The 23,330-nt window shown below is 40.6% G+C and overlaps 2 protein-coding genes across 2 annotated transcripts in view; one reads left to right on the plus strand and one right to left on the minus strand.

Annotated features, from left to right (window-relative positions):
• si:dkey-49n23.1 (semaphorin-3D) overlaps positions 1-6,932 on the plus strand; it is a 58,825-nt gene extending 51,893 nt beyond the window's left edge. Inside the window, exons 12-18 of the mRNA XM_048167335.1 lie at positions 1,199-1,421; positions 2,146-2,234; positions 3,101-3,136; positions 3,406-3,563; positions 3,775-3,839; positions 5,263-5,396; positions 5,498-6,932. Coding sequence (XP_048023292.1) covers positions 1,199-1,421; positions 2,146-2,234; positions 3,101-3,136; positions 3,406-3,563; positions 3,775-3,839; positions 5,263-5,396; positions 5,498-5,911 — 1,119 coding nt within the window. The 3' untranslated portion in view covers positions 5,912-6,932. The remainder of the gene's footprint in view (positions 1-1,198; positions 1,422-2,145; positions 2,235-3,100; positions 3,137-3,405; positions 3,564-3,774; positions 3,840-5,262; positions 5,397-5,497) is intronic.
• A 2,070-nt stretch (positions 6,933-9,002) lies between these two features.
• Positions 9,003-23,205, minus strand: LOC125253389. Its single transcript, XM_048167343.1, has 5 exons — positions 23,099-23,205; positions 22,546-22,866; positions 22,297-22,461; positions 21,684-21,793; positions 9,003-11,623 (listed from the first exon to the last, which is right to left on the minus strand). Exons 1-4 carry the CDS (start codon positions 23,121-23,123, stop codon positions 21,690-21,692), a joined length of 615 nt encoding a protein of 204 aa, XP_048023300.1. The 5' UTR covers positions 23,124-23,205; the 3' UTR covers positions 9,003-11,623; positions 21,684-21,689.
• Between the last annotated feature and the right edge of the window lie 125 nt (positions 23,206-23,330).

The following is a 23,330-nucleotide window of genomic DNA, read 5'->3' on the forward strand; positions in this document are numbered from 1 at the left end:
CAGCCATCAGCATCCCATGCTGGTCCAAGCATGCAAAATATACCTTATGCTGGTGACCGGCAATGCAGCATATTTCAGCAGGACTTACTTTGCACATATTGTGTATAGGTTGCCATGTTTACCAGCTTTACAAGGTCATGACAGAGGTTGAAATATTGGATTAAAGTAAGCAAGTTTATCAAACTAGCTTCATGTTAACACTTGCAACATGCCCCGCTTTGGGATCCTAGATGGACTCGCTTCAATGGGTAAACTGACTGACAACAGAAGATTCCTTTGAAACTGAATTTCTCAATATGGAAAAATAAGGATTATGATGCTTACTGCACTATGATCTCAAACAGTGGCCAAAATCCACATCTGCAAAAATGTTTTCACTATTTTTACTTTATTCTGGGACTGTTACACCAGATTCAGTCCCCACAGGGCTGCAGAATATGAGCTTAACTGTCTATGGTATGCATTATGTTCTAACCATGAAATATATAAGTTTTTATTACATGAAATTGCTTCAATCATACAAATCAAAACCGATTTTTCTATAAAATTATGATTTTCTTTTCTATTTAAATGCACATTTCTTTTAGAAATTGATACATCTGATTTTAATCTCCATCAAAATCTGCCACACACACAAAAACAAATATACACATGCACACGTTAACACACATTATTCTTTACTACTATCCATAAGATCATACCCGTCACTTCTGGGAGTAAAGACTTTCCCTCGCTGCCCTCGTTCAACTCCATCTCATCGTCACAGTCACTGAAGGCTAACTCGTCCTCACTTTCATCTGCCATTTCTGCACTCTTCCTATTGCCCTTTCCGTAAAATATTGCTGTATTAATTTTCTGAAAAGACTAAATAATTGTGTTATTTATACATAAATACAACTATACTACAATAAACAATTCAAATAATTAAATAACTGCAATCATATTATTGATGCTACTATCTATAAAAAAATCCAATGGGGAAATACATTACTGCAATTCCACTGTGGTACAGCGTTGCAATATAGAAACATAATAATTGATATTTTCTCAATTTACAGTAAAACTGTGTTAGACAAAGTTGATTTGTGAATAAAAATATCTTTACTTACCAAAGATTATGCAAAAAATGGAGCAATATAGTGTTTTTTTTTTTTTTTTTTCACAATAACAAGGAACTAACTGTCCTATGTCCCTACAGTGTCCGAGCGAGACCTACGACCCTTTGCACAAGTCCACCCGTGATTTCCCAGACGATGTTGTGAGCTTCATGAGGACCCATCAGCTGATGTGGGAGCCAGTGGTGCCCATCCATAGGCGTCCGGTCTTCACTCGGATCAATGCCCCCTACAGGCTAAAGAAGCTTGTGGTTGACAGGGTTGATGCAGAGGATGGCCAGTATGATGTCTTACACCTTGGTACAGGTATGTTGGAAAGAGGTTAACAAAAGACCAATGTGTGTTCAAAGAGCTGAATCTTTTATACTAGTAAAAAAAAAAAAAGTGTGACAACTATCTCTGGTGTTCCCTATTACATAAACATTAGACCTAAATTGCACTGCAAATATGGAAATCTCCTAGATAGGCTTCCAGATCCTGCAGTAAATGCTATCAGAGACTATCTATGTTCCCATGCTGGTCAGTGGTGTTGTTGCCTGGGATTATCCTAACATTTCGAGGACACAATGTTTCTTTTCCTGCCTAACATTTGTCCCCCTGGACTGATGGGTGTATACGTGAACTCTGCCAAGTCTAAGTGAATCATTTAGGGCAAATAGATACTCTGTTCAAGATAAATATGCTTAACCTGTGTGTACAGAGAGCAGACTTGCAATTTTACACTGTGTAGCACTAGAACAGTGTAACAGCTGTCAGCCCACAGGGTGCTGGATAAATCCACACGCCAAAAGCCAGTGCTCACTCACCTAGGTAACTAAGTAAGGGTGCATTATGGGATATATTTAAAAGTTAATGTGAATATCTATCTATCTATCTATCTATCTATCTATCTATCTATCTATCTATCTATCTATCTATCTATCTATCTATCTATCTATCTATCTATCTATCTATCTATCTATCTATCTATCTATCTGTCTGTCAAGTCTGTAGAGTGGAATCTCATATGGTTAATCTTCTCTATCTCCAGATGATGGCAAAGTAATAAAGGTTGTCTCTGTACCTAAAGAGAACTGGGAAACTGAAGAAATCATTCTAGAAGAGTTGAATGTCTTCAAGGTAATTTAATAAGATCTCATTTTCTTCTCTCTCCTCTTCTTGTTTGTCATGCCATCTGCTAGACTCCCTCATGACCCCTGACCCTGCTCTCATTGGTTGTTGTTTTCACGTCAAGCACTTCCCAAACAAAAATAACTATTAAAGAAAAAAAAAAACAGATTGCTTTTAGATTTCCCATGTCTGTCTACTTACATGACCAAACCCAGGGACAGGAGAGGCAAAGTTACACCAGGAAAAGATCTAATTTATACAAAACTTTAGGCAGTGAGGAATGTGTCAGTTTTGCTCTGGGATGGAGGGAATGTAAGCAAACAGAAGTCAACAGTTTTCATATGAGATGCTTGTAATTATGGGTTTATAATAACATTAAGCTTGCAGTTATCATTTATTTAAGAAATATAAGACCATAAAAGTAGTCCATGCAACTCATGTGTTATATTTTAAGTCAATGACTTTGTGTGAGGAACAAACCAAAATTTCACTTAAAATGTAAATTATTCCCTGAATACCACTGCATCCCTCACATCTCATTGACTAAAACACAAAAAAATGGTAATACATTATGAATAAATAATGTCACGTGTCAGTCAAACCTGTCAGGAGACATATGATAGCAGACATTGTCCACTGGCGTCCCACCAGCCATTTGTAGAGCGAGATTCATTTTAAGTGTCAAGGCTCATTTGCTGCTGTATATGAAAGTGAAATGAACCAATGGAGCAGAAAGCTTTAAAACATTCACAAGGGCCTGTTATGATGAGCTGCTCATTCAGCGCCAACAATGCATGTCATCCCCCACTTTGTTTGGGAGTTGATTCATTTTATGTGTTGACACATTTTTCTTCCTCTCTTTTTTCGTTTTGTAGACTCCAATACTAAGCATGGAGCTCTCCACCAAGAGGGTAAGTGGACGTGTTTGGTGGGTGGCCACTAAATAATACTATAAGGACTTCAACTTTCTTTAACAACAATATGAGATTCATGATTCTGCTTTCAAACCTGCCATAATGTCTTGCCTCATAGAATTCTATTGTAAGTGCATCACTGTAAAAGTTGGAGTTGATTAAGGTTTATCAGTCTAATTACCTTTTAAATTAATTTGTTAAAGGTTAGACTTTTTTTATATTGCATTCACACATACATCCTCATTTTTATTTGATTTCTTCTCTAGCAAGTGCTGTTCATAAGCAGTGATGAGGGTGTCGTCCAGCTTCCTGTTCAGAGGTGTGAGCTCTATGGTAAAGTCTGTGTAGACTGCTGTTTAGCTCGAGACCCATACTGCGCTTGGGACGGCTCCTCCTGTACTAACTACTTCCCCAGCAACAAAAGGTACTACTTATTCTACTAGCTGACATGTAGTTGCAAAGTTACTTACAGTTAGTAGAATCTCTAAAGTGGACTATTGAAATAAAGTGTAAGCTTATTTATTAGTCATCAAAATGGGCCTAAATATTAATACTGAAAACCACTAGCAAACCTGTCAAATAATGGACCTGAGGGTGGGGTCCTAAGGCGGCTAACATCCTCTTGTGGTCCGCAGGCGTGCCCGGAGACAGGATGTGAGGTATGGAGACCCCTGGAGCCAGTGTCAGGACATGAGAGACGGTAATAAATCACTTTCCGCTCACCTCAAGACTCTACACCATCAGGATGTATATGATATTGCCCAGTCCTGGAATAAAATGTACACTACTCCCCTCTAGTGTGCAAAATGGATACTAACACATACTAAGATGTGTGCAACAGTTCAATTTGAAATCAGTTTACTTTCTTGACTTTCTCAATTACTGTGAACAAATCATTAGAACATATGTCAAAGAAAAAAAAAAGTCTTTTAGGAAGCTAAAGTCCCTGAAGATATTTTTCATTTGATCAGCATTTAGATGAATATGTAAATATATCCTGCATGCTTTCTTCTCGATAACAAAATAAACGCAACAAAAATGACATCAGCAAGAAAACAGCTGTTTAGTTCTCCACGTTAAAAACATTGCGGGAAAGTTGCTTTGGCCAAACAAACTTCATTTTGGACTGATTTTGTTCAAAATTATGGCACACCAGTTTATTCTTTAAAGGTGCCGTAGAACGTGTTTTCAAAAGATGTAATATAAGTCTAAGGTGTCCCCCCCCTCAAAATACCCCATAGATTTTTTTTTATTAATTTTTTTAACTGCCCATTTTGGGGCATCATTAAATATGAGCCGATTTAGGCTGCGGCCCCTTTAAATGCTCACGCTCCCTGCCCATGGATCTCGCGTTTGCCTTTAACAGCATAAACAAAGTTCACACAGCTAATATAACCCTCAAAATTGTTCTTCACAAAGTGTTCGTCATGCAGCATGTCTAATCGCGTAAGTATGTTTACATTTAATTCTGAATGAGTTTGATGCTGTGCTTCGTGGCTAAAACTAACATTACACACTGTTGGAGAGATTTATAAAGAATGAAGTTGTGTTTATGAATTATACAGACTGCAAGTGTTTAAAAAATTAAAATAACGACAGTCTTGTCTCCGTGAATACAGTAAGAAACGATGGTAACTTTAACCACATTTAACAGTACATTAGCAACATGCTAACAAAACTTTTAGAAAGACAATTTACAAATATCACTAAAAATATCATGTTATCATGGATCATGTCAGTTATTATTTCTCCATCTGCCATTTTTCGCTGTTGTCCTTGCTTGCTTACCTAGTCTGATGATTCAGTTGTGCACATCCAGACGTCCTGCCCTTGTCTAATGCTTGAACATGAGCTGGCATATGCAAATATTGGGGGCGTACACCTCGACTGTTACGTAACAGTCGGTGTTATGTTGAGATTCGCCTGTTCTTCAGAGGTCTTTTAAACAAATGAGATTTATATAAGAAGGAGGAAACAACAGTGTTTGAGACTCACTGTATGTCATTTCCATGTACTGAACTCTTGTTATTTAACTATGCTAAGATAAATTCAATTTTTAATTCTAGGGCACCTTTAATGCTTGAAGTATATAAGGCCTTAAAAGTTTCCATTCCTCTCTGCAGGTTCAAAGCACCCTGAACTCAAGACGGTATATGGCTTTGAGACGAACTCAACCTTCTTGGAATGTGTCCCACATTCACCACAAGCCACAATCAAGTGGATAATTCAGCCAAACAACAACCAGAACAGCAAAGAGGTATGTCCACACGTTTTTAGAGAACATTTAATCATAAACTGATAAGTGGATTCACACTTAACTCACTTCTACTCAAATACAAACCCCTGTCTGTATCTCAGTTGTTTCCAGGTGAAGAAAACCACATCCACATGCAACGTGGGCTCCTCATCCAACAGATAACATCTTCTAATGCTGGCCTGTACCTCTGCGTAGCCTATGAACATTCGTTCTCCCGCACGATAGCCCGCTACGAACTACACGTCATCCCCCAGAACAACATGTCGAGAGTGCAGAACACCCATCCAGGAAATTACGCAGCCTCACCGCGGAGCTTCAAGGAACTACATCTAATGGGAGTTAGCGGGCTAACAGCTGACGAGTACTGTGAACATCTTTGGTACCGTGAAAAACGGCGACAGCAAAAACTTCGCACGCTGAAATGGAAGCAGGTGTCTGAAAACCGTAAAGCGAGAGTTAGGCGACAAAATCCACCTTACAAGTCTCTAGACCAAGGTGAAACTGCAGACTTTTGATGAAAAGGAGAGTGTGACTTTATCTGGACAATTAGCATTTTTGTAGCTTACTGGCTACAAAGGCTACTTCCAACTTGCTACTGCAGCCACCACTTGCTACTGTTAGCACAACAACAAAGGGCTACAGACCTTGAGAACTGTATTATACTTCTATTAAGTCCTCTCTTAAGTTTTATTTTATAGCCTGTGCTAGTGTTAGCGTGTAGGTTTAACACAGTATAACCAAACAGCCTGTAGCTGTGCAACTATGAATTTGTGCAGTCTGGCATCCAGCTGAGCACATTTTGCATAATTTTTCTGTAATGTTTTCAATGTGTTTCTATTGTTTGTCAACCGTCTTAAAAAACAAGCACCTATGCTAAATGCTAGGTATGCTTGGAAAGCTAATACTGAAAATGGACAAGCTAACAAAGTGCAAAGATGAACTGACTTCTCTTGCTTTCACTAGGCATGTAGATTAAATAGTCCCTAGATTTGTAATATCATTGTATTGCTATTATATTTGGACTCTTGTCAAATACAGTCAAATGTTTGTTCTGACAACTGCAGGTGCCTCCATGTTCAGAGGAAGTTTGCCCAGGATGTACCCTTCATATGTTTCCTTCCTCTTCAAGAACAATCTCTTCTGTTCTTTCCTGAGAACATCCTTGAGTAAATATTGTGTTTGTTTTATGATTTCTAAGCATGTCATTTTAAGAAAAGCAAAGTTTTCCACAACAGCTCATCTTGCTCCGTTTACAGTATGTCTAAAATGTGTTTGTGTGTCGAAGCATCTGGGAATTGTAAGTAGACAATGTCCTCCATGGGTCCATCAAAGGGCTTTTTAAATTCTTTTCACTGCCCATGAAAATTACTTCCAGAATCTTTGAGCCCTTGTTCTTCTCCACCACATCTGAATGATAATTGTGCCTTCGGCTCATGGTTGGTTTGTTGAAATGGTTAGTTTAGCAACATTCAAATATCTAGCGTTGTTTAAGGAAATAAAAGTGTGTACATAAAATTCAAGACACTATTAGAGATATGTTGCTGTCATCGTGGTTTCTTTTTTTGATACACAAGGGTCAACAAATGCATTTAGGGTGATGAATGCATTTTTTTTTTTATTTATTTATGGTGCCATTGTAGTATGGTATTCTTTACAGTATATTTGATTATATTATCTTTATTATGTAAATATTATGCTTTTACAAGTAATAATAATTCAGGAGGAACATTGTATCTGATACCATCAATGTACAAAACTTATGTCTGATATTTTTCATCATTATGCTAGTAGCCAGTGTCTTCCAACATGCACCGTGTGTGCAATTGAGATTTGGGCTTGACTAGTCAATTCTATAGACCATATAGCATTTAGAGACTATGCAGAATTATAATTGAGAGATTTAATATTATAATGATAAATCTGCCTCATTTTAAATTAACGATTAAAAACAGCTGAAAATAAACATCTGTGTGAAACTTTACTCATACTGATCATCTAATGATCTTCCCTTGTTGTCTTTCAATATTGTTCCAATTTGTTTAGGCAAGGCAAGTTTATTTATATAGCACATTTCATACACAATGGTAATTCAAAGTGCTTTACATATAAAATTAATTAAAATAATCATAATAAAAGCAGAGAATAAAAATGATTAAATAAAAGTATAAAAAAGTAAAATAATAAAAAAAAAAATAATAAAAAAAAAAAAAGGTTACATAGATAAAGCGCAATCAGTTGGTTCTGACTACCTGAATCTGAGTTTGGGCACCCCTGTCTGAATGGAAGAGCTAGAGCTTCAGTTCGTGAGACACACAGTGTTAGTATGGCAACCAGTAAATACAGGAAGCTACATTAGTGAATTTGCCCACTCTTAAAATCTAAATATAACTCCAATCATTTACTATAATAAACTACTTGCACTAGAAACATCACGGGTTTTGCTGGCAAGGCTTGAATCTTTTAACCAATGTGGAAATGTCCACCTCTGTATGCTGAAAAAGCGATTGAGCGACCAGTATTAGCAAACACTATTAGCTTAATGTTGCAGTTAAGAAACATAATCTGCAAGGCTCTGGAATACCTCTTGTAGTTCGTTATAGAAACAGAGGCTTCTGTATTCTGTATTAGCTATCCTGGAGAGCACGAATCACTTGTATCACATGTACATAAACTTGCCTTGCCACAAGGGGGCACTACAACACAGGAAAAGACCATATATGAACGTAGCTTCCTTTAACACACCCCAAGTATATCTTAAAGGTGCAATATGTAGGATTTTCTGCGGCTAGAGGTCGCTAGAGGCCTATTCAAAACAAAGGCGTAGCTTGATGACGCGAAGTTTGAGCGCAGAATCTTGGGACATGTGGTCTTCACCTCAACGGACGGTGGAGAATAATGAATGAAGCAGAGGAGGACAGGGTGTTGTTAGAGCTGCACGAGGCCGCTGGAGCAATTGTTAACGAGAGACGAATGCAACACACGCCTCTGAGCAGCGGAACTTTTATTATGACACAGTCGCTGGTGCTGCTTCCGCTTTTCCGGTCAGGAGTATGAGGTAACACAGCTCTGTTTATCATATTAGATACATTTGAGTGGCGGCTGCTGTAAGACTTCTTTGATACACATTGCAGTAAGATAGATCGATTTTTGAATATCATATTAAATGCTGGATGGCTTGTGTTGATAAATGGCATGCAATTAATTTTAAAACGTATTGTATGATGGAGAAAATTCTGTATTACTGTTACTAAAAATAAAGCTGCATCTGATTATGCTATGTTAGCTAGTTGACAAAATAGTGTTTTTCTCTGAGGCATGGTAAAGCATGGTACTCGCAAAAAATCAAGAAATTTAGATTAAATGTATTGAACTATATAACAACAATTCGTTTTCTGTCAATAAATATATCACATAACAGTTATTTCATTGTCTATTAAAACATGCAATATATTAAAGCCTCTTTGGTGTTTCCATGGTTTCTAATAAAACAGGAAGCCGAGGGTAACGCGGGTATGACGCAATTGACAGGCGACTCCTCACACGTCCTGGAGCCTTGGTTAAAATTGCAATTTTCTCACGATTTACAAATAGTTGGAAACATTTGGGATATTGTAAGTACTCAAGTGAACAAAATATGTAACACTGGCCTAGTGGTTTTTGGATATTTTACTGCAAAATTATTACATATTGCACCTTTAACTAACTGGATGGCACATCATCAGTTATCTACATCCCCTTTCCTTAGTTCTATACTTTCCTCTACTCAAAAGTACTATAATTTCACAAACATTTTTAACATTTATGTAATGCAAAACTGAAATTGCAACTGAAATAATGAAAATATCAGAATAACACATTCTTACACCAGATTTTCAACAACATGCATTGTTAAACAGTGTACTTAAGACTAGGCTTAGAAATCTGGCCGTATCTATACGATATGTTAACTTTTGAGCAGTTGGCCCAGCTGGAATGTTTTCTTCAGCATGCAGCGCATCCTAAGACACATTGTTGTTGTCTGGCACAGATTTGAGTTGTGACAATAAGTCCTCCAGATCGGCGTGTGTGCAGTGTGGGAGTAGTTCTTTTACAGGAAGTAGTAAACTTCCTGTACTATTTACCGTCTGACTCCGCAACATAAGATCTGGGCTCTGTGAGAGTGCTCCAGTCTTGTCGTGACCTTTTGCATCCGTACCACTTGAGATTCATGCAGAGGAGAGAGTGGTTTACTCCTTTTTTTTCAAAGTACACCTGTTGCATTTGTCTCTTTTTGGAGAGTTGAGCTTTGAGATGATGAGCATCCTTTGACCTTATTTTTAGCATCTGCTCGCTGATGGGCATGTTGGTACGCATTACCTTGGACATCAATCTCTGTGCCGGTGAACCCAGTATCTTATCTCAGAGAATGTTGCGGATGTTTGACAAATTCAGATGCGTCTGTCCCATCCCTCTTAGTGGTTTCGACCAGGCACTTTGCACTATGCACTTTGCACTATGTATGGCTTTTTCTGCAAGACCATTCAGCAGTGCATACTCAGGACTTCTAGTGATATGACAGTCCCAAGAACTTGCAAAGTCTCTGAAGACCTGGCTCGTAAACTGGGTGGGTGCCATTGTCAGCGATTAGCTTCTGGGAAATACCGTGCACAGAAAAGTGCCTCAGTTTGTTGATGACATTTTGCAATGACAAGGTTCTAAGTGGGTTTATTTCAAACCACCCATAGTCGGAATCCACCAGCACTAGGTACTGTTGGCTGTTCCAGTCAAATGTCTCAAATATTGTAAATGAGAGTCAGGTTAAACTTGTGTAGATTTAGTATCATTCGCTGAAGTCGTGCTGGAGCAGTGTGTAGGGGTTTGTTTAGAATTGTGACAAGGGGTTGGTGGTCTGTTTCCACCAAGACCGGTTTTCCGTAGATGTAAGTTTTGACAGCCGAAGACCACTGCCAGTAGCTCCTTTTCGATTTGAGCATATCTAATTTCTGTTTCAGTTAGAGTGCGTGAGACATTATTGATTGGCTCACCATTCTGTATGCATGCTGTACCCAATCCCTAGTGAGAAGCGTCACATGTGATAGTCACAGGTTTGATTATATCAAAGTACTTCAGCACTGGTGGGCATGTGATGCAGTTTTTTTTTTTTTTTTGTAATCATTTTAAATGTTTCTTGTTGTTGCTGTGACCGGCACCAAACTACATCCCTGTGGAGCAGCCGCTGAAGTGGTGTCGCCAGTTCACTGAAATTTGGGATAAACTTACCCAGGTCATTGACGTTGCAAGGCAGCTTTGTCATTTGGCAGTGGCATCTCTGTGATGGCCTGTATCTTGGCTGGGTCTGGTTTTAATCCATGTTCTGTGAACAGGTGGCCCACATAACTTCTTTAGAGACTGAACTTGCATTTTTGTGGGTTTAGTTTCAGATTCACTTGCCATGCTCTGTTTAGAACCTTTCTCAAGTTCTCATCATGCTCTTACCCTTTCCCTCCAACCATGATGGCTAGATGATTATGGCACATAGGAAGCCTGTGAAGATCTGCTCCATTGCCCGTTGAAACACTTCTGATGCTGAATTAATACTGAAAGGCATGCACAAAAAACGTTATCTGCCAAAAGGTGTTGCAAAATGGTGAATAGGGAAGATTCATTGTCTAACTTGATTTGCCAGAATGAGCTTCTAGCATCAAGCACTGAGAAGACGCTGGCATTGGACATTTGTGAGGCTACTTCCTCTACTGTGCGCATGGGATGGTGAGGACGCATAAGAGCTTCATTCGGATCCCTTCGATCGATGCATAGGCGAATCTTGTGATTACTGCCGGTGCACGATGGATTTTCTATCTTTTGCATTATAATGTACTGCATCAACCCTCATAGGTCCGCTGTGCGGCGCAGCCAGCACCTTCCTGTGCTGCTCGGTTAATTCACTGAATTGGCAGATTTTAATTGCTTTCTGAGTCTGTGGTTCTAAAGTTTGTGATGGTGAGGGATCTTGTATGAATGTCCATCTGCACTCTGTCTCTGAATCTCTCATGAACATCATTACTCGTTGCCTCTCTATTGATTTCAGCTATGACAATATCTGTGTTTTCAGATCCAAAAATCCACTGTATCACTGTAATATATCCCTGTATGTCAGTAAAATCAGTATGTAGAGTGACAGAATCTCCATTTTCTCCATCCAGAATCGAATAAAGTCTTCATTTCACCTGTCTCAACACCTAACACACCTAGAAGATATTAGTACACAAACAGACTTTAGTTTGAAATAGAGAAAAAAAGGAGAATAAAGAGGCTACTAGTGTGGCATTCAGACTTCTATACAACTGTGTGTGGCACCACTTTTATGTGAAGTGTTTTGTCTTTTGCTCCAGTTTGTTGCTGTCTGAATGTGATAGGTTTTGACAGGGTTGTATGTGTGTGAGACGTCAAACACAATCAGCCAGAAGTGTGGTTACATGTCTTTCATTTGCTTTTTGTGTGAATGTGACCAGTCATATTTCCCATTTATGCTCATTAGACTTTTATCCTCTGTCTACAGAGACTCTACAGTAACACATATGATTTGATGAACCTTTTATTTATTTAAAAGTTAAAATAACATACTTCTACATTCTAAGGTTTGCATTCAGGGCTTGACATTAACACCAGCCAACCTGTGGTATACTATATATATATATTCCACTTGGTGTGGAAATGTGACATACCCAAGAAACGGTTTCATTCTTTCTGTTTCCATTTAGCTGCTTTATTCATGCATTATAACTTTACAAATATTGCACAAAATTAATATATCAAGTGCTGGATAAATTCGGTTGATGGAGCTATCAATGATGTAATCATGATTTTTGACATTTTCAGTATGAGAACGAACAAATAATAATAAATAGTGAGTTTAGTGGTTTCAGTAAAACAAATAAAGCTAATAATACATTGCCCATAAGGTTATGTGCCATGATGCTATGAGCTCTGATACACCCCCACAGTGACCAGGATATGATTACATTGTGCAAGGTACCTAAGATGAAGGTGGAGTTTGGGGAGGTGGTGGGATGCTGGAACAGTTTAGACTAAAGAGAGGTAAGCATGCTTGTTAGAGCCAGTGATGGGAATAACGGCATTATAAATAACGCGCGTTACTAACGCCGTTACTTTTTTCAGTAACGAGTAATCAAACGAATTACTTTTTCTCCCGTTACAACGCCGTTAGCGTTACTGACCAAAAAAAATGCCGCGTTACTATAATTGAGCTCACTGAAGCGGTTTTCATCCAAGTAAGCTCTCTCTCAGCCATAGGACCTGCAAAGTTTTTTTCTCTGGTGTGTGCTGCGGTTAGTCATACACAAATATAATTTTAAACTGATAATAATGTATGATGCGCTGTGTGTGTGTCTGTCAGAGCATGCGCGCGAAGCGCGAGCTCAAACCAGAATACCCTTTTTGATGCTTGATCGAAAATATGTGAAATGAGTTTTTTTCTAGTCGACTAGTAGTTGTTCATTTAAGCTATTAGTTGACTAATTACATTTATATTATTTTAATTTCTTAAATACTGGAGAGAATAAACCATAATAAGGAGCGTTTACATAATATAGGCTATATAGCACTCAAGGGCACGCATAATTGCCATAAAGAACCGGCAAAAGTAATGATTATGAGTGTGACAAAAACAGCAAGGAGACATTTTAATTGTTTATTAATAAAGTAATGTTTTCTGAATCAGTGTCGGCTGCAAAGATGAAGTTGACATTGCTGATTCTCATTGCTGATCATCTGCTCATATGGACGCGCCTAGAGAGATAATGCACATTTCATTCGGATTAGGCTATATAATCAGAGTAGCCTCTTTCTTTTTGTGTTTAATTACTTCATTTTCGTTAAAGTAGATATTTCAAGCATTCTATAGATATATTTCTCATGTCTGCGAGGCAAGCAGCCTCTGAGTTTCGGTTCATTTAGCCTATTCACGCGCCAGTGATCGCGCCTGCGCCTCCATGTCATGATTTTATTGTCTGCTATATTTGCTTGTTATATATTAAATCCAAGCAATTGGTTGATGAAACGTTGATTAAAATTAAGATACAATTTTTACAAAACGAAATTCACTTTAAAGAGAGGCTTTCTATAAAACAAAACTTAATGAAGTGTTTAAAATCATGTCTGACCCACTCCATGTCTCCCGATATATTTGCGCATCTTATGATGCATCTTACTCACGCTGTTCACTTTTTATAATCGAATAAATGGATTTAAAACATAACATAGGACTATTTAAACATAAATATGAAACTACGTTTTCTTTATTTCATGTCGTGAGCAAGAGCGGATCATGAGTCAGAAGTCGCATCAAGAATAATTTATTCTTATGCTGCGTTCACACCGAACGCGTCTGGGGCGTCAAATTCGCGCCAGACGCGTCTAGTTGGACGCTTGAAATTTTTAAGTCAGATGCTTCAGATGCGCGTAAAATTCGCTCAATTCGCGCGTCTAAACAAAGTGTGTTCAGACGCGAATTTGCGTCATGGGAGGGGCTTTCATCTCTTTCTGCACAGATCCTCTGAATAAACACATAATCTCGTCAGTTGGAAACCCGTAGCGGCAATTTAACTCGGTTATGCCGGCCGACTTTTGCTAGCTAGAAGGTGGGCTATCAACAGCTAAAATCATGCAAAAAGTTTTACATCTAACCAGATTGTCCGATTTCTTCGCTTATTCTCTTCCAGGCAAGGTCCTTTTTATTCCTGTCTCGATAAAAATATAATGAGACATCATGGAGCTCAGGGTGGCCACACACACAGCGACATCTTTGTTCTGGTCTCCACCACTGATCACATCATAAACACGTTACTACCAAAGCAGAGTCCCTGATTGGTTAACGCGCCGCGAATTTACGCCAAAGTTCAGATTTTTCAACTCGGGCGTTTGGGCGTCAGATGCTCAATTCGCGCGTCAGCCGCGTGAACGCTCAATTCGCGCCGCGCTATTCGCGCGTCAACGGCCGATTCGCGCCGCGCTAGACGCTTGATTCGCGCCGCAGGACACCTAGACGTGTGTTTACATTGACTTAACATGTAAATCAGAGGCCTCAGACGCCCCAGACGCGTTCGGTGTGAACGCAGCATTAGACTTATATGTAATATTGGGGGCATTCAATTTATTTGGCATATTTTTATTTTTATTTTTATTTTTTTTTAAGTAACGCAATAGTTACTTTCCCTGGTAATTAGTTACTTTTATAATGATGTAACTCAGTTACTAACTCCGTTACTATTTGTGAGAAGTAACTAGTAACTATAACTAATTACTTTTTTAAAGTAACGTGACCAACACTGGTTAGAGCCATAATACACATTGTGCAAATCTGATAATATTTAATGTGTTGTTAGATTATTACTTATTGTATTTTTTGTATAGATTAAGAATGTCTATGCTATAATTATATGCTTTTATTATGTTCTTGCTAACTGATGAGGTGATTAAAAACGTCACATCCGGGTTAGTGGATCGTAATCAAGTGACGGAGCGATACATTTTTTGACCGTCGTTCCATGTTGTGTTGTTATATAAAGTTTAAAAGGTTGTTCCTGCTTTGCAGTACAAAATAAACAAGAATCAAAAAGGAATATAACGACTTGGATGAGTTTGTCGCGTCAGACTGGTTGCTTTGAACGAATGGTACATTTTCAATCTTAGATAGGCTACTAATGAGTGCCATTACAATGCTTATACTCTATAGCGTTATTTTAATGACAAAGGTCGAGAGCACATTATTGTGACACGAGAGCACATCAATGTAATTCGCGAGCGCGAATCTCTCCGCTCGTGCACGGATTTCCTTTGCTCTCGCAAAAAACTGGATGCGCGCTCTCAAATATACAGTGCTCTCTTATGAACTGCCTCTCCTCTCGTTCAGATATTTTGTGCACGTTCAAACTGTGTGTGTGTTCACGAATCTCTGCGTGCTCTTGGACAAAAAAATTAATTCGCTAACTTTGCTTCTGGATTAAAAGATGTCAAACGTTATTAACCAATCAGAATAGACGACTGATCCATGAAACTGCTACATGGAATCTTATTGGCTGAGAGTGAACTGCACATGGAATTCTTTTGAAAATCAAAGATGGATCTTTAATTTCTTTACCATTATAATATTTAAAGACCCCCTGTGGTGAAACGTCTCAGGTTACAGATGTAGCCCTGGTTCTCTGAGTAGGGAACGAGACGCTGCATGGAACGCATTGGGAACCTTCTGCGTGATGTTGTCACTGAAGCACTCATGTATCTAACCAATCGCGTAGCGAGACGTCAGAGGCGGGTGACGTCACGGACCAGGAAACTATAAAGCATACCTGGATGCAGAGAACGCTAGTTTCTGGATAAGTCTGAAGCAAGCACTCGCAAGTATGCAGGGGGTATGGCAAGAGATGCAGCGTCTCGTTCCCTACTCAGGGAACCAGGGCTACATCTATAACCTGAGACGTTCCCTTTCGTGGGAACTGTCGACGCTGCATGGAACGCATTGGGAACGCAATCCCGACTGTGCCATAGCTTCAAATACTTGTCAAAGTTATCTTGACAGAACAGAGGACCCCGGAGTGGAGCCAACATCAAGGTTGTAAAACCTGACAAATGTGTGCTGGCATGACCATCCAGCTGCATCACATATATCATTGATAGATACTCCCGACATCAAAGCTTTTGATGCCGCCATACCCCTGGTAGAATGGGCACGAACAATGGAGAAGGCTGTCCGGCCACTTCGTAAGCAAGTGAGATGGCCTCGACCACCCACTTGCTCATCCTCTGCTTAGATGCTGGGCCCCGTTTTCTAGGGGACCCATAACAGACGTAAGCATCCAAAGCCCTTACTGAGCAGAGCAGATTCAGTTTTTCCTGATCCAATGACTCGAAGGGAGGAGGATAAAAGGCCTGGAGCACAATGGGACCTGGAACATTGGTAGGGACCTTTGGGACATAACCCGGTCTAGGCTACAGGAATGCCTTCACCATTCCTGGAGCGAATTCAAGATATGAAGGAGCAACAGAAAGTGCTTGTAAATCTCCTATCCTCTTCAAAGAAGTGATAGCCAGTAGTAAAATGGTTTTCAGAGTGAGGAACCTCTCAGGAACCTCCTCTAGTGGTTCAAAGGGAGTCTCGGCTAGCCCTTGTAAAACCAAGGCCAAGTCCCAGGCCGGAACCCTTGTGCGCACTGGAGGCCTCAACCTCAGTGTGCCATGGAGGAAGCGTGTGACGAGGGGGTCTCGACCTACCGAGGAATCCCCCTCAAGAAGAGCATGATAGGCTGAGATAGCCACAACATAAACCTTCAAGGTTGAAGGAGATAAGCCCTCAGAGAATTTCTCCTGGAGGAATCTTAGCACAGAGCTAATAGAGGAATGGACAGGGTCCGTATTATTTTGACTACACCAAGTAGCAAATAAACCCATTTATAGGCATACAGCTTCCTCGTGGCAGGAGCTCTAGAGTTAAGGATGGTCTCCACAACCTCAGTTGGGAGACCAGCATCTATGAACCTGGCCCCCTCAGAGGCCAGGCCCATAGCTTCCACAGTTCTGGGCGGGGATGTATTATTGTGCCGCCCGCTTGCAACAGGAGGTCCTGTCTGAGGGGAAGCTCCATCGGGGTGTAGTAAAGTTGGCGAGACCGCAAACCCCCCGATGGTTTATATATGCGACCACCGACATGTTGTCTGTGCAGACCAACACATGGTGGCCTCTCAGGTCTGGGAGGAAGTGTCTCAATGCTAGAAACACCGCCATCATCTCCAGCCAATTTATGTGCCAGGAGAGCTGATGGTCCTCCCATAGACCCTGAGCTGAGCGACCACTCATGATCGCCCCCCAGCCCGTGAGGGAAGCATCTGTCGTAAGCATTACGCGACGACCAGAAGTCCCCAACACGGGTCCCTGGGACAGGAACCAGGGATTTTTCCACATGGCCAGAGCACGAAGGCATCGCCGCGTGACTTTGATCATGTGAAAAGGATTTCCCCTCTGAGAAAACCCCCTGGTCCTGAGCCACCACTGTAAGGGTCTCATGTACAGAAGGCCAAAAGGTATCACGTTGGACGCAGCTGCCATCAGACCCAGCAGTTTCTGGAACTGCTTTACAGTGAGTGACTGGCCTAACTTCACCCCTTTCACGGCTCCGAGAATGGAACTCACACGAGCAGGAGACAGATGTGCCTGCATCGTGGTGGAGTCCCAGACTACACCTAGATAATTGGTAGTCTGAGCTGGAACTAGCACACTCTTTTTGGCATTGAGCCTCAGCCCAAGCCTCTTCATGTGGGACAGAACAACATCTCGATGTTGAACTGCCAGTTGCTCTGATTGAGCTAAAATCAACCAATTGTCGATGTAATTCAGTACGCGGATGCCCTGGAGTCTCAACGGAGCCAGCGCTGCATCCACGCACTTCGTGAATGTGCGGGGTGATAATGATAGGCCGAATGGAAGAACCCTGTATTGGTAAGCTTCGCCCCCGAAAGCAAACCTGAAGGATGGATGGACACATGAAAGTATGCATCTTTCAGGTCTATTGCCACAAACCAGTCCTCGGACCTGATCTGTGGAATAATCTGTTTGAGTGTAAGCATCTTGAACTTGAGCTTTTGTATTGAGCAATTTAACACACGTAAATCTATGATAGGACGTAGTCCCCCATCCTTCTTTGGAACAATGAAGTAGCGGCTGTAAAAGCCTGACAGCTTGCTGGGAGGAGGAACCCTTTCTATAGCTCCTTTTCGCAAGAGTGTCATAACCTCTTGTTCCATAACCAGAGACTGCTCGGGGGTCACCACAGTGGGAAGGACCCCGTTGAATCTGGGCGGGCGAGACCCGAACTGAATTCTGTAACCCTTTTCTATGATGAGCAGCACCCATTTCGATATATTCGGTAGAAGTTTCCATTCTGCCATAAAATCTACTAAGGGAACCAGTCTCTCGAGACTGGCCTCTGGTGTTTTTTGAGCACTTGATTCGATGCTCTGAAGCGGCGCACCGGCAGAAGACAGTCGAATCAAGTGACCGGCCCTCCTCAGAGGGTCGGCGGAGACCGCTGCGCCCTGACGCACACTGGGTGGCAGGGTTGGCATAACAGTCCCCTGAGGGCGCCGAAGGGGAGCGGATGTGAGATATATTTTCACCCGGCTCCCTTCGGAGGGGGCCGCCCTCATTGGTTCCTGACCCACAGACGTCAGGACCGCTTCAAAGCCTTCCGAGCAATAATAAGTCTTACCCTTAGAAGGCTTCTGTTGAGCGGACCGACCCAATCCCCAAGCTTTCTGCGGGGGAGCACGGGTGGCCACGCTCACTTTTTGCTGCACTCTGTGGTGCGCCGAGGAGCTCGTGGACGGCCGAGGCTGCTCCCGCTCAGCAGCCTCGGGGGGAATCTTAGATCGGCAGGGGAGGAACCTCTGGAACACCACAGATTGCTTTTTAGCCTCCTGGAACCTCTCGACGACTGATGTGACAGCGTCACCGAAGAGGCCCACAGGAGACAGCGGCGTGTCCATAAGGGCGCTTTATCACGTCCCTTATGTCCGAGAGGTCAGCCACAAGTGCCTCCCGTGGCCACCAAGGCTCCATAGACGACCGATTTCTTTGGCCGTCTCTTTGGTGGCATGGAGAGCCAGGTCAATTGCCATCCTGATCTCCTGGATGCACTCAAAAGTGGCCTCCCCGCTTTCATCAATCTCCCCCAGCAGGTCAGCCTGATATGCTGATATGCCGAGCAGGGAGAAAGCGCTCATCCAGCTTGCTTTTCGGTCTCGCTTCTGCCCGCTCTGCTGGCCAATTGATCTTTAATTTGGCCACAGCCCTGGTCACTACCTCCAGGAGCTCCTCGTATGCTGGGGAAGAGGATGGCGGTTCCTCTTCCCCAGTCTCGATGCTCACCACATCAACCTCCTCGGAGGAAGAGAGGTGAAGCGTCGGTGCCTCTCTCTTGGGGGAAGAAACTGCTACGCGTGCTTCCACCGCCTGAGAAGAGACACTGGGCCTGGCAGGTAAAGGGCGAGATAAGGCTGGGCCCGTCTCAACCCCCTCTGCCAGCTCCATTTGCGAACCCCACGAATGAAGTCGGTGCTGTGCCTCAGCAACAGCGGGACCCGATCCGCGGGGAACACCAACCGGAGCACCCTCTTTATTATTAAAGAGTGCCCGGCGTGATCTCAACACTCTGAGGGTGAGCTTCTCACAATGAACACAGACAGCTCCCTCGAGAACTGCCTGTGCATGCTCAACCCCCAGGCAAACGGCACACATTTTGTGTGTATCCCCATCTGGGATATATCTGGTGCAGGGATGTACACATTGTTTGTATCGTCTACCTTCCGCCATTTTTCAACGTGTCTTATTTCTCACAATATATATATATATATATATGTTTGTGTGGTGTACTGAAACTCTTGTCCTCAGACGAAGAGATCTTGTCTTTGTGGCAATATAGCGAGATAAACAACACCAAATAAGACACACAAGATAACATAGAGTGCTTACTTAAGACACAGAAGCTAGCGTTCTCTGCATCCGGGTATGCTTTATAGTTTCCTGGACCGTGACGTCACCAGCCTCTGACGTTTCGCTACGCGATTGGTTAGATACATGAGCGCTTCAGTGACGACATCACGCAGAAGGTCCCCAATGCTTTCCACGCAGCGTCAACAGTTCCCACGAAAGGGAAATCAAGTTTTTAATGTTGTTTATATGTCTATGTAGTGTTTTTAATATGCTTTAAGACAAACCATGTGCAAATTCTTAAGTCAGCACCATTGCTGAGTATTTTATGTTTGAAACTGCAGTAAACCAAAGACAGTCTAAAACCCACGGTGTGAAATCATGGGTGTTTGTGACATCACAGACTACCTCGTAATAAATCACAACAACGTGCCGGCAGGCTTTAGCATATCATTAACTATGACTGCTCTGAAGCAGGAAAGTCTCGAGAAGCCAGGTTACCCCGGTATATTTTCTGTTGATATGAAAAATTGTGTAGATTTATCAATATAGCGTTCATGTTCATAAAGTTCATGTTTTTGTCCTTCGAAATATTTTAATACTATAAAACATAGCTTAAACAATATTGCTCTGAGCCTGTGCGTGTGACCGTGATTCTTGTGCATATTCAGTCAGTGTGGAATCGCACATCAAGTTCTGCTATTCATACCATTATAAATTCTGATTTTGACCAGCTCTGGAATGGATCAAACCATAGATATTAGCCTACCTGATAAGTTCAAGTAAATACGCTGGAAATCCGCGCTCATTCAAGGATGTGCATTTATTTCATGTACGGAGAAGGCACGAGAGCTTGCAGGATTTCATCTGAATGTTTTTTTACATCTGAAAACTCCAAAAAGCAACGAAATTGTCATACATCCATTTGGCGCATGTTAATAGAGGCAAACGGCTGCTTATTCTCTCGATACTGTCTGTTTTACTGAGAAATCGCTTAAGGTGATTCAGTGAGAGCAGTCCAAATGAATGTGGATTCAAAGGCGTTTTACCAATTCATAACTTAAAACACAATTTAAGCGTCAGAAATTAAACTGAATATACGAAGTGAAGCTTTTTTTTCTTAAATATCCACAACACACTGCAGCAATAGTAGGCTATACTCTCTGAGCTGGCGTGAGCGAGTGGAGGTGGGGCTAATTTGCATATTCATTGATCCGTGTATATTAAATGAGGCAAGGGTGTAGAGTGACATTCAAGCTATTTTAAGGCATGAAGAAATTTTTTTCACTTGAATTTTTTTTTTTAAATATGTCATTTTGGTGATCAAAGATTAGTTTTAAGGAATAAAATAATTGACTACAGGGGGACTTTAATAATATCAAATGTAGGCCATATCTGAAATGTGGCCGAAACGGCCTTTTATTTCTAAATTTTGACAATTTTTTATGTAAAAATCCTACTAACATAAATTGCCAGAGTGACTGAGCTTGAGCTATGTTAAATTTGCTTTATGGAACCAAATCAAATGACAATGAGTCAGACTGAAATAAGCCTGGCTTATTTGGTAAACTTTTGTTGAACAGGCCTCTGGCTCTGCATGGTGTCTGAACCAAAACAGCAACAGTAGCCACACCCACCAGAATGCATATGACCAATCGGATGACAGCTTCTGCAAAACCACAATATGTTATTTGTTTGTTATTTTGCCAGCCGTAATGTTACAGTTGCTATTGATTGGACCAGGACAGAAGTTTCCACCTCAGCATGCTGAAAAACAATGAGGAAAAGATGGATGGATGGATGGTGTACCTGTAATTAATTTGAATATAAATGCTCTTCTATATCTTGTGTCAGCTGTGCATCAGTATTATGAAGTTGTTGTTCTGCAGGCCTTCTAACAGCACAAGCCTTCAAAAGTCCTGAGAATTGAATAAAATAAATGAAATTGAATTAAATAATGTAGGTTTATACAATTAAACACTTATAGCATTATGATGATATTTTCACAGATGGAACCCCTACACTGTATTTTTAATAATAGCCAATATTAGCAATATAACGTATCACATCAGTTTTCGAATGATATTAGCAATATAATGTATCATATCTGTTGATATTTTATCGTCTATGCTTATTTCCTCTATTGTTATTTAATTTTAGATTACCTTCATCCAACTGTCACTTAGTTCATCTTTAAGAAACGCCAATAATTTGTTCACTGTTAAAAGTAATCTTTACAAATCTCAAAATGAATATCCATTTTGTGATACCTATATTTACTTTTAAATTTAAAATGATTGAAAAATTTAAATATAATAGAATTGCCATTTAACGATTATCAGACATAACACGAAAATAATTATTATCGGCTTATTGGTGTATCTCTTTCTTCGTAATTTTACTTACACTGATGAAAACTCACCTATGACCACAACGACCAAAACAGCATTGAACAGAGCAGATATGAGGGTAAGAGTCTGCCATGACGTCTGATTCTGCTGAATGTACTTCACCACCGTCTGATTCTGCTGAATATACTGTACGACTGTATGATTCTGATTCTGGCACTCAGTTTGTGGCGTTGGTTCTGTAAAGAAAGAATTAAGATACAATCTGTTAATAATCTCTAAATTATCAATGTACTGAACAATATAACTAAAAGTATACTCACCAATGATGTGTAGTCTGATGCCATTGCTGAATTTCGAATCTGTGCTCATACAGTAATAAACTCCTAACTCATCAGTAGTGACATTATTTATGAGCAGATTATGTTTAGAGTCCACTGAATATTTGTGTCTGAATCTTTCATTGTAGTAAAAAGGAATTGGGTGTGAGAAAGTGCGCAATATCACAGCCAAAGAATCTGGAAGTTTCAGTAAAAACCAAAAAACTTCATTTTCATCAAGATCACAGTTTATGGTCACATTTTGCCCCAAATCTGTTAGTTGAGCTGTTAAAGTCTCTGCAGCTTGACACCATATGAGTAGATCTACAAGATGAAAATCACAGAATCACATGCATTTAGAAGTATCCTCTTTGAACGCTTCCATATGCTGCCAGTAAAAAATACACATTTAATTCTTTATCATTATTATGCAACCATTTTTATGTTTTTATGTATCAAGGAATTCAATCTAGTGCAATGTGTCCAAGCATTTGACTGGATACATGAAAAAAAGTTACATAAATAAAGCACATGAAAAGCTATCCAAAATACTCACAGAGATAAAGCTGCATAATCATCATATTGTAGTTGTAAATAAATACTTGAATATGAAACCTGGGTCCCTCCAGACAGCGATGAACTTTAGTACAGAGCAAAGAGAGGAAAAGTTCAAACATGTCAAGCACAGGAAGTCAGGTTTGCTCCGACCACTATTTTTTTTTTTTCCACCCATCATCTTCACTTCATAAGTGACTGTGTAGGGGAATTTACAGTTAAAGACCAAATGA

This window comes from Megalobrama amblycephala, linkage group LG2 (genome assembly GCF_018812025.1).
Source record: "Megalobrama amblycephala isolate DHTTF-2021 linkage group LG2, ASM1881202v1, whole genome shotgun sequence".
NCBI lineage: Eukaryota > Metazoa > Chordata > Actinopteri > Cypriniformes > Xenocyprididae > Megalobrama > Megalobrama amblycephala.

Bases quoted from the DNA above. Each gene is read 5' to 3' on its own strand.
- LOC125253389 (XM_048167343.1), bottom strand. From the start codon at position 23,123: ATGATGATTATGCAGCTTTATCTCT. The intron at 22,867-23,098 runs GTGAGTATTTTG...TTCATCTTGTAG, and splicing joins GATTATGCAGCTTTATCTCT to ATCTACTCATATGGTGTCAA. The intron at 22,462-22,545 runs GTGAGTATACTT...CTTTCTTTACAG, and splicing joins CATCAGACTACACATCATTG to AACCAACGCCACAAACTGAG.